This window comes from Aspergillus lentulus (assembly GCF_001445615.1).
Source record: "Aspergillus lentulus DNA, contig: Alt12, strain: IFM 54703, whole genome shotgun sequence".
Lineage (NCBI taxonomy): Eukaryota > Fungi > Ascomycota > Eurotiomycetes > Eurotiales > Aspergillaceae > Aspergillus > Aspergillus lentulus.
This window is the reverse complement of record NW_028322115.1, coordinates 1933566-1945081: the sequence shown is the minus strand read 5'-3', so window position 1 is coordinate 1945081 and position 11516 is coordinate 1933566. Positions and strand designations below refer to the sequence as shown.

General features: G+C 50.3%; 1 protein-coding gene across 1 annotated transcript; it reads right to left on the bottom strand.

The window, feature by feature from the left end:
• Nucleotides 1–2286: 2286 nt before the first annotated feature.
• Nucleotides 2287–2496, bottom strand: ALT_6563 (uncharacterized protein; the record flags this gene model as incomplete). The annotated part of the gene is made up of 1 exon (XM_089600093.1): nucleotides 2287–2496. One exon carries the CDS (start codon nucleotides 2494–2496, stop codon nucleotides 2287–2289), a length of 210 nt encoding a protein of 69 aa, XP_089455555.1.
• Between the last annotated feature and the right edge of the window lie 9020 nt (nucleotides 2497–11516).

Sequence of the window (11516 nt, the reverse complement as noted above, 5' to 3'; positions counted from 1 at the left end):
ACGGAGGCATACAAGGCTTGGCCAACGGACAGCTCCCACCAATATTCATAACGATAGTATTTTTGCAGTCGAAAGAAATGTGAGTCGTCCAGATTGATCCATTGGATCTTCATCTAATCCAGCATTCGATTAAGCAGACTTCAGCTTATGCCTCGATTCCTGCTCCCCTCTTGCTTGCGGATTATACTGTAAATGGCTTGATCACATTCCAAGTTGAGCTTGCTCGACTTGGAGAAAGACATCCTCATAAGTTTGTTATATCTGAAAGAACGGACGACCCAGCATCCTATTTTGGCTTTTCGGGTAACCTTAAAGGATGAAAAGGGGATGAAAAAGTCGTCTATCCGACATCACCGCCTACTCTTCGAAAGGGACCAAATCCAGTAAGCCTGCTTCCCTTTGCCATTCGGTAGCAGTCGTTGTCTAATGCTTACGGTAGCTACTCTAACGACGCCTGCAGAGAACTTCCCATATCTCGCTGCTCACATGCGCGGCTCTGTCATTTGCCCTTCGCGAAGCTAGGGAGGGCTCATTAGTACAATGAGGCCTGGACCTTGCCCCGAGCTCTAGACTTCGGGGACTAGCTCCAGACGAAGGGATTCAGGCTTCACAGGACGGGTGAAACTTTGACGCTGATGAAATTTTTGGATCATGGAAAGGCATCTCGCTTGGGCCGCCAAGGCACCAGCGCGCAGGGATGAACCATACGTCTTTTTTGATCTTCCCCGAGATGCGAATGCGTCCTTTGACAAGACCAACTGGCTGGATTGGGTCTCCCACTTTCACAGGACGGGTAAAACTTTGACGTAGATGAAATCGCAGCTGTTTGGATCTACAGCAGACAGAGTGTCGAATAACACAGTCAGCGTTAGTAACGCATCATTCGCTGCGACATTTGCCGCGAAAGACGCCCCGGTGCTCTTTGCCATTGGACTTGGTAGCGCTGCTGCCTTAGCTGTGTTGTTCGTGTTCGTGCTGGTGTGTAATGCGCATCAATAGACGGCAAATTCCATCGCCCGTCTGCTGGGCCTTCATGTCATCTACACCACTCCCACGCGCTTCGCAGCTGACGCGGCATCTGAGACTGCTGGTAAGCTTGTGCGGCTAACTCATATTTCTTTGGCCATCTTGCGTGTTTATAACAGTTTCGGAAGCTAGGGCTCTCCAAACCCATGGAAGGGAGACAAGAATGACTGAAAAATGGAGATATCATTCGCCTGCGAGCGGCAAGTCTAGCTGAAGCTTATGACGTTAGTGGTTTTACCTCCATATCCATGAAAAGGACATGATTTGCCGTCGCTCAGACAATGGCCGCAGAACGTCATGCAAACTGGGATGAAGGTGGTCTCCTTAGGCCAGACGAGAACAACTGCTTATCTGGAGGCGACTGATTGATGTGACTATTGACACAACCTGGCATGTTTCCACCGCATCTAATGTTCAGTCGACTACTCTGTGGTTGTCACTACCCTTCGAGCACACATATCCAAAAAAAGGACAACGAACTACTTCTGTTAGTATACCATGAAGAAGATTTACTACCATCTTAAGTAGTTGTTTTGCTGACATGATTATATGCATCTTGCCATAAGTATCTGGAGCTTGGCCCAATGTTGCTCTCATCTTGTTTCTTCAAACGGCCATTGACGTCGTGTCCAATTGTCTGGAGTGGGTGTTTAACCATGCCCACTCCACACCTACATTCAGGGAGGGACAGTATGGCATCTACGGATGGCGCATTACGCTCCATGAATAAACAGAACTTATGAGACTTTGTGTTTGTCGAAGTAAAGAAGAGGATGAGGATGCTATCCTCATGCAAGAGGGACCAGAGATAGTTGATTGTGTCATGAGACAACAGTCTACTTTTCCCAGACCTCAACAGTTGGTTGGTGTCATTCTATTAACCATTTTCATTGCACGGACTAACCATTACTTGAACTACTAGTCCCCTCATGCCCTCTCATGACATACACGAAATATAGGGGACGATTGCGTCGTGACACCAAGATTTGCAGGGGAACTCCCAGAATCCAGACCTTTCTTCAGAGCAGGCACTGGCAGTGACGCTTGCGTCTTCTTCGCAAACAACTCAACACTGGATGCTCACATATTTTAACGACCATCATCGGCTGGCTAACATGGTTTTGATTGAATCATATGTGAGTAGCCCCTTCCTTGGTTGTGTATTGCTGCCGTGTCACCATAGCTGACATGCAAATAGTCCGAAGATGAGATTCTCACAATCAACAACCCGCGAATTCATTCGAGATGAAAGACCGCTGGCTAGCCAGCGTCTGCGCCTGCTACCAGCTTGTGCTGAACCCGAAGCGTACGCGGTGCCAGCGTCTGCACGAGGCATGCAAGGAATCCGCCTAACGGTTCGACACCCATCTGTCCGGATGATTTGGCCGCGTGGTCTGCGATGAAGGCCACGCGGCCAAGACCATCCGGACACGAGTCCACCAGTCTGTCACGCGACTCGAGGCAGAGCATGTCTGGTTCCTGACGGCGACCTCAACTCGTGGGACCGGAGCGTCCCAGCCATCACTTCATCCAGGATCACAACTCCCAAATGATGTTCAGATAAGGTGGCGGCATATCCGCTGGTATGTTTGGATGGGTCAGTGTACTATCCCTGTATGCATGATGGAGAGGATCATCGACGGCTGTGCATACTGCCTAAGTTTACGATGCCACAACCAGGGTATTATGAGAATACATCAGAGGGACCTGTTCTGCGAGGTTAGCGGGTACGCATACTGAGGGATTCCGACTCGGGCGTCGACTTATTGTCTTCTGGGGAGTACAGCACCCAGCTGCAGTCTACCCCGTCGCCAACTTGAGAGAAAGCTACAGACCACAGCGGAGATACGTGCGCGCCATAGCTGCTCAGCACTTACCCAGTAGGACATCATCGCTGTTTGCAGCCATGCCCGGTATCACGACTGGGACGCTGGCAGATCTGCAGCTGTACACAGCGCAGAAGGGCAGTTTCTATATCAAATAGACCAAGAGCAGAGGTGCGAATTCGCCCTCCCAGCGAGGCCGCAGTGAGTATCTGGTCTGAGTGCAAATGACACGGACCTCACCTGACTGCCCGATGGTCATTAACACACCAATATCTGCTGGGTCAACCAACGATAGACTGCATAAGACCGGTCGCAGTGGCAGACTGCGTTCCTAATCCACATCGTCTATGTCGCCCACTACGGTACCCATATCCCGACTGCCAGTCACATCTTCGGGCTTGACGGCATTATGGCACTGAGTCTTCTTGATGATCAGCGAAACTTGACCACAAATCCTTCTGCTAATGCTGAAGGTCGTCCAATCTCCGAACTCGTCCCATTCCCGAACCAACCAACGAGGAACCAGAAGGACCCAGTGACCGGGTGCTGGTTCAGTTACTTACCATCTGTATACTGTTATCCTTTTTCCTGGTAAGTTCAATTGCCTTGGAAATATGGAGCCCTTTTCGTATGCTAATCTTTTATGCCATCTCCCTTCGAAGATTCTCAAGATGATGATTGACTCTGTGTGTACTGCCTATACGGATAATAGTCCATATTCAAGCACACGAGTCCAGTTATCAGACGGAGACGGCCCTTGTTGTTCGATTGGTTCGCGCGAACCATGCGTCTTGAGAAATTAATTATCAATCAACCGTCTGGTACCTACCAGGGAAACGATGGGGTCGGGGTTGGAGGGAGAAAGCTTGCGTTTTAGGAAAAGTTTACCGGTCTACAGGCCGTGCGTGGAAATCAACATAAGACTCGCCTCGCCATTCACGGGCGCGAGGCATGGGTGTGATGTGTCTTATATCCCGTAGGCACGGAAAAGTGTCATTTTTGCCAAGTTCCGTTCTCATGTTTCACTGGGGCGAGAAACGATCGAACCGGGCAGTCGGGCATATCCCTCGTGCACTCGGAAAGTGAGGGTGCCATACCCTTAACAGGCTGAGACGAACGACAGTCCACTGTCACGACCAGATTTATTACTCTGAAGCGCAGGAAGGATGGACCTCTGTAGTCTATCTCCGAGAGAACCTACTAGGTCGCGAAAAAGATAGCTTCACAATGTGGCGTTTCAGAGGCTTCTGTTTGAACATATCCGGGAAAGGTGAGTTCTTCCAATTCTTCACTCGCAAGGCAGAGCCTAACACTCAGGGCAGGCGGATGCGTATCATCCTGAACAACCATTAGCCGTGAAAATTTTCAAGTCGTCCTCGCTGCTGATGGGACGGGAGCAGCACGCATGCAGCAATCCTGCCCTTTGTTCTCGAGCAGGGAACAATACAAGACATTCCTGGCAATGCTACGCCCTCTCCACTCACGTTAGAGTTCGAACTCATTTGGCCGGCCACAGAATTCATGGACGGGAAGAACGAAGCCGCGCATGAACGAGCAGGATTGTTCACCCGTCTGCGCGTAGCAATGTCTGATCTCCACGATAACTTCCCCAACGGTGTTAACTCAGCAGTCAGTGCCAGCTCCCAATTGAGCCCGTCCTCTGTTTCATTACTTCGACTGCCATCACCAGGACATACACGACCAGGAAGCAAACCGAGCAAAACCCAGGAGATTGGATTGCAAACCCTCGAGTGCAAGCTTTCTCCTAAGATTGCTGCCATTCTGCTTGGCGGAGATACATGTCAACTCCAGCCCACAGTTAACACAGCGAAAGAACAACCGGGATGGAACGAGTTCAGCTACCAAATAGAGATGTCCCTTGTTGTTCGATTGATCCGTGCGAATCATCCCGTCGTGAAACTAACAGGGTAGCGTTGTTTCCGATGTCGCCCGACGAAGTTTCCCGCCCTTTTTGAACAAACGCATCTGCACAGGCGAAATACTCTCTCACCTTGTGACCGACTCCCTGAGGGTAAACCCTTATTGGGACAAAATGGTACGTGGCGTTTTCAACCCGCTCAGGCATTCGTTCTCAGACTGATGAAGAGAATGTTATTACAGTAGTGTTCATTACACATAAAACATCCCTGGAGATTTTGGGCATGAATCCCATATGTTCTTTTCATGGATCCAACATACCCGACGAACGGGTAAAAGTCGTCTCTCCTGGATATGGCTTCAAGGAATGAAACGAGACATTCGATACTGGCTTTGCATTCGTCAAGTAATGTGAAGGCCCCAAGCGACGAAAGGGAAACAAGCAGATCAAATTCTCACCCCAAGCACCTCTCAGCCACAGCAGAGAAGGATCCCTGGCCTACACTGATAATCCAAACCGGAATGAGCGCATGCATCCCAAGCTGGAGGCGGACGAGTACGCTCTCATTCTCCACAGCAACGGGTGGGATCCTGATTTGGACGATCATAACGAAGATCTTTCAAATTACCTCTTAAATATACCCAAACCACACCTTGCGAGATTGCCGGTGTGGACTACGACAAGGATTTTGTCCAGAACCTGCCCTGCGCCAGGTTCGGGCTGCTTTAAACTTCAAGGCTCAGCCGCCGTCTGGGCCCTCATTGATGCTGCCAGATCAAAGGTGCTGTGCGGAAAACGTGGTAGAATAGTTGCAAGACTTGAATGTGCTCCGTGCTCTGCTCGCCCCAACCAAGGCCACGGGTCAGTGTCCTGGGTGTTAAAGCAACTCGGATCCCGGAGTTGACGGTGCTGTGGTTTATAATTCAACTCATGAAGGCCAAGGGCTTCCTCTTCCCGCGCACCAACCTAAGTGCAGATCCCATTGTCCTTGACACATACGACGCCCTTCACGGGTAGAAGTTGAAGTTGCTAGATTTTACCTGGAAGCAAATACAGGGAGGAAAGAAGGCTAAAACGAAGCCCCACGTCTGCTTCGACTCGGGGCAAGGCGAATCGCACGACACAATTCGACAGCATGGCAGATCAGCCACAGACGTACATCAGCATGCAGGGGGGTCGCACACCACACACTGCGTGAAGGAGACGTCATCGGAGTCTGGAACTCTATATTGCACAATGGGAAGAGGTAAATTCTCTCGATTGACCCTTTCTGATGGCCCACAGGAAGACGCTTCCATCAAATCTGCCAAAGGAGCCACGGTCGAGCAAATGTTGCACGCCGGGATGGACCTCGATGAAGACCCTGATGTCATCCTCCCTGAGGATCAATTGGAAGAAGCAGTAAATGCTATCGACCAAATCCTGTCCCGATGATTGACAGGAAGACGCCGCCATCAAAGCTGCCAAAGAAGCCAAGGTCAATCGAGTGCTGCAAATAGAGATGATCTCGCTGAAGACCCAGATGCCGTCCTTGAGATGGACGAGCAGACTTTGGAAAAGGCTAGGGAAAAGTCAGTGGAGCCTGGAACGCCATATTGAACTGAGTTTCTGACCCAGTTAATGGGTTCATCACGCACTCCATGCTATGCACACGCAATATGGGGGAGAGATGGGATTTTCCGACTCTCATACTATGAGGGTGGCCAGCGGGACTCACCGGTCCTTCCTAATCACTCAATGCAAGCCGTGGGAATGGAGTCTGGAACTCCATTTGAACTGGGTGTTTGACCCTGTGAACGGCTATATCACGCGCGCGAGTCTATTTTGCTGGTTTAGAGGACGCCGTCGATCCGACGCAACTTCGTTCACTTGTTTACTTGGGACCGAGTAACTCGGAGGAGATGGGCACATATATGGGCCACCATGCATGACCATATAATCAACCTACTGCTACGACAATACAACTGGAAGTCAAGAGAGAAAAAAGCTTGACCGACCTCGAGGCCTCCAAAGTAAAGCTGGAAACTATCCAACCACTGGCAATGCATACCCAAACAGGAGCAGCCAGGGGTTTTTCAGATTTCAATACCCTGGAGGTAGCTGGAGGAACACGCCGTTCCTTTCTCATTATGCAATGCAAGGGCAGAAGGCGAAGGGCAGCATGTAGTCTGGTTGGATGGGGCAGGCCAGCTCCTGAGATACCTCAGGACGCAGCACGGAAACAGCTGCGCCCCTCAGCGCCCCGCCTATGGGTTCCTCGCGATCGGAAGAATGGTGCGCTTCTTCCAGTATGATCGTGCCACAAACACAATCAGGGGCTACCGTCCAGGCAAAGAGTGCTATCCGCTCGAGCGGGAGACTGCCTTGGTCCAGAATATCCTAAGGCAGACACTCAGCAATCGCTAACTTCTTTAACGCCCTGTACTCGCGGACTGCCTTTATTCTTGCGGGCAAGCTTCGGCCACAACCGTGGCCTTGCTTTGCTGCGCTTTCATCGCTCTTCAAAACGCAAGACTCCGAAGTTCGAACAACACAACAAATGTCGCGGTGATTATTCTTCATGTTGACCATCTATGTATCCATTTATGGTGCACCTTTGCAGTCGCTGCCACACAGTCTCTGCTCTACCCGGCGGAATTCAGCCTGCAGGAATTAAAGGAAAAGGTCAATGGGACCTTCCGCATCTTTGATGAGCCCTAGCGAGTCCGACTCGTTGAACCGCAGAGAAGCTCAAGATGGCATTATGGGCTCTTGAAGTCCTTTTCAAGGATCAATTTGGCATTTGGCGCAGCGGCCAGATTGTCATTGCGGATGGAATTCAAGCAGAGGTCGAGAATTAATCCATAAACGTGGCTTATTCATCAAAAGACAACTTGATCCAAACAAGTTTGTTTGGAATATGAAGAAGCTTCGAAAGCTGTCAGCGAGAGAAGTTGCCAACGGATATTGATGGACGGCGACTAATCTATCCCGATAGCGACGAATGGACCGGCTCGCTCATCTTCCCAATGGTCTGGCGCCTGTTTTTGAACAGCAAAGACGGGAAACTCTTACTGTTCGCGCGACACCTTGCAATCAATTTCTCGGCTGATACGCAGAGTCGAAAGCATGTCGCATCCAAACGGAATGCGATGGAGATAGAATACACTTCGGAAGACGCGCAAAACAAACGCAAACAAAGAAGCGAAGATGCTTCGGACGCTTCAGCTCGCCCCAAAACCTCGCAGCACAATGACGATGACCACCCACGGAAGGGGTGGGGAAATTCACTTCTATCCAGTGGGGGCAACGGAAAATACAACCACCGTGAGGCCCAAATATCAGGCAGATCTTTCGCGCTGCTTTGAAGCACCCATCATCTATATGGATACGCCGGCTCGCAGAGCTAGGACTCGAGACAGTCATAAAGAAATGATTCTCTTGCTCGATGAACAGCCCGCTGGCCAACGCATATGCCCGAATATATGGGATTCTAGAGCGGCAACGCGACTGCGGAAATGAGTTACCTATTAGGGAAATGGATATGACTCCATGTGCGATAGAAAAGGCAGTAGGCAGCTCGCTGAGAGAGGTCCGTCTTGGCTATTGCTGCTTTGGGAATTTCTACTTGAGCTCACCTGTTACATTTGCAGGAAGATCAACAAGAGAAAAACACAGAGGACCTACTGAAGGAAATGCAAGACAAGCAGGGCAAGAATATTAAAAAGCTCGAGACATTAAACCGACAGCAGATAAAGGTCCTTCAACGCCAACACCAACAGCTCATAGAACCGCTTCAGCACCATCTGTCTTGGAGAAGGGATGGTAAATCAGATTTCTTAGGCACGGTTCATTGAAATGGGCGCGATCAAAGACCCGCGCTGAACCTTAACACACTCTTCCAGGCAGTCGGGCAGGTTCACCGTCTCGGCCAGGGGGGCCAGAAGACCTGGATGCTCTCCCAGGAGCAGTCGATATCGCGCTGGATTGAGTGCAATGTCCCGATCACTGCAGAGAAGGTTTCGAATCGTGCAGACTGCGCCCCGCCAAATCCGACTGTACATATCCGCCGAGGAGACGCTGTACTACATCGTGTTTGGTGAGGATTATGTCCTGTGCGGCCCTCCCTGCAGAGCTATAAAGCAATGGCTCTTTGGAAGGTGAACTAATGGAGTCTGGCGTGACGGGGCTGGAATGGGCTCAAGCCATGCTGGCCAGGATCAGCTCGAGGTGTACAGATGGCCGACTATGAGGTCGGCTCCATGTCGATACCGGATCCATTGCTGGGTAAGGATCAATCAATCTGGACAGGAGGCAGCCCGACCTGGTAATGAGCAGTACCAGAAATTGTCATTCACGAAGCTTCGCGCCTAACGGAACCCGAACTCTGGCCCATGCTTGCTGGTTTACACCGACGGCCATTCTACTAGTTGACGACCATCAGCAACAGCGGCCCCTCGTCTTCAGCCCTCCAAAGAAAAATCCTTGTTAAAGTCAGCTACAGTATCCCTTTTAACGAGGCTGAAGCTGAATTGTCTCTTTGACCCTGATGGTTACCGAACAGTACCGCATGGTCAACCGACTTTGCGATATGGTCAGCGGAGTGTTTATGCCTCCCAGCTTTCCACCACCGAATCCCTTGACGACAGTGTTGGACAGCGGCAGAAACTCGGTTTGTACTCCCTAAAACAATTTTTTGATAATCACCCCGTTCCCAAAGACGCTGACCGGTCAGGACAAGTAGCACGATACATGGACGATCATCGCTATCGCTTCGGCTTCTATTCGACCCACAAACGAACAAGGCTTCTGACGAGAGCTTCGCTGACCTTCCGACTGTCAGACCCAGTTTGGCACAATCAAGTAGCATCTAGTACCCGGCCATCCACACGGCTCCGAGGACAGTGGCGTGTTCAAGGCTTTCAGCGTTCGAAGATCTCGTTTAACCGTTCAATTTGAATAAATGGACATGATGATGATCCGTTCTTGGCCGCGGAGAAGTTCCTGAGCTGTAGTGCGAGCCCTAGCCGAAGCCAAATGGATGGTAATGGGGAGCTCGCACCCGATCATGGGCAAGGACTTATCGACCTATACCAGGAACCTGATGCCAGTGAGGAAGGCCTATCGTGGTTGATCGCACGATTGAAACAGGCAAGATAAAGTGCAGAGCTGTTATTGATTTCGTGACATCAACGCTGCTGTCATTCCAGACATATATCCAATGCTGCCACAAGTTGAAATAATTGCCGAATTGGCGGGATGTCCATACATCACGGTTATAGACGCCACCGCCATGTTTTAACAATGGCCAGTTCACCCGGATTCACAATGGTTTATGGGGGTAATCACGCACCGAGCACAAGAGTACTTTAATGTTTGTCCCATGGGGTTTATCAACAGCCTTCCTCAAGACCAGCGTCAAGTAGACGACTTGATCTTCAAATCCATGAGACATTTTTTCTTTGCATTTATATTGATGACTTCATCATGCGTAACGAGACGCTTGACGAACACAAACAGCATTTCTTGGATTTCCTACCACTGGTCGTCTTTCAACACTATAGAGGGCCAAAGAGAATGAACATGTGATTCTTGGAGACTACTACTGAGTCGATCCTCTTCCACGAGATTCCGGGTTGGGAGTCGCTCAACCTTCTTCTGGAAACGGAGACTCCTTCTTGATCGACTTCAGCAACGCTCGTCGCCCAATATGCAAGGGCGAGAGAGCCGAGGTTATTGGTGGACACGCTCACACCAGAATCGCCCCCTTATACAAGACTTTCCGATGTCCAGGTGTTCAATGTCGTCACACAGGACATAACACAGGTCGACAAACGGCCAGTGGCGTAACAAGGACAGAGCCAGACTGTCGTTCGGACAAGTCGAGGACAAGTTGAAGTTCCCGCACTAGCTCAGACCGAGAAAGCCGTGATCATTGATTCGAACGACGTCAAAGTTGGCTGATGCAGAGACATCACTCTGAGACTATCAGAGGTGAGAGGTTGAGTTTCGATCATCCATGGCTGAGCAAATGAGCTTGGATCTTTCGAGAGCATTCAGGGCTGTTTATGGATAGTAGTTTCGTCGGAGACAGGAAGTCGAAACAGCGATCAACGCTGTGCTCAATATTCCTGGCATAACCTGGACAGCCGCTCAGTAAGAAGTTATCAAGTCGCTCCTCGAGTTCCCAGACCGTCTTCTGTTTATACAAGGCTGTCCAGGGACGGGTACAACTTTGACTTTGGCGGGAATCGCAGCTGTTTGCCGTCTGCTAGGCATTCATGGCATTCACGGCATCTATACCACTCCCACACGTGTAATTTATGCAGCTAACTCATATGTCTATGGACATCTTGCGTTTTTACATGCGCCTTTCGGAAGCTAGGACTTTCCAAAAACCCACGGAAGGGAGACAGGAAAGACAGCAACTGAAGATGAAGAGCAAAAGTTCAATCCATCAGAATTTATCCAATTGGACCTAATACCGCAAAGCGCTGTTGAAGGCCGGAAACCGGACGATCAGTGACTCTGCGTGTAGAATCATGGTTACTACACGTTCCGCTCGCCGTGCTCGTGGTCGTCGGGGGTCGTCGGACGTGCCGCACCACCTCTGCGACCCAGACGAGAACTTCCATTCTAATGAATGTGTCCTCTAAGAGTCAGCTTCCGATCTCTCAGCTCTTCAACAATATGAAAAAGGACCACTTGGTAAGCCATACGGGGCCCCGTCTAGATCTTTGGAGGGCCATGTGATCCATCTCACCATGAACGAAATAAGAACACTCAGTGCGTGCTAAAGCAGGACT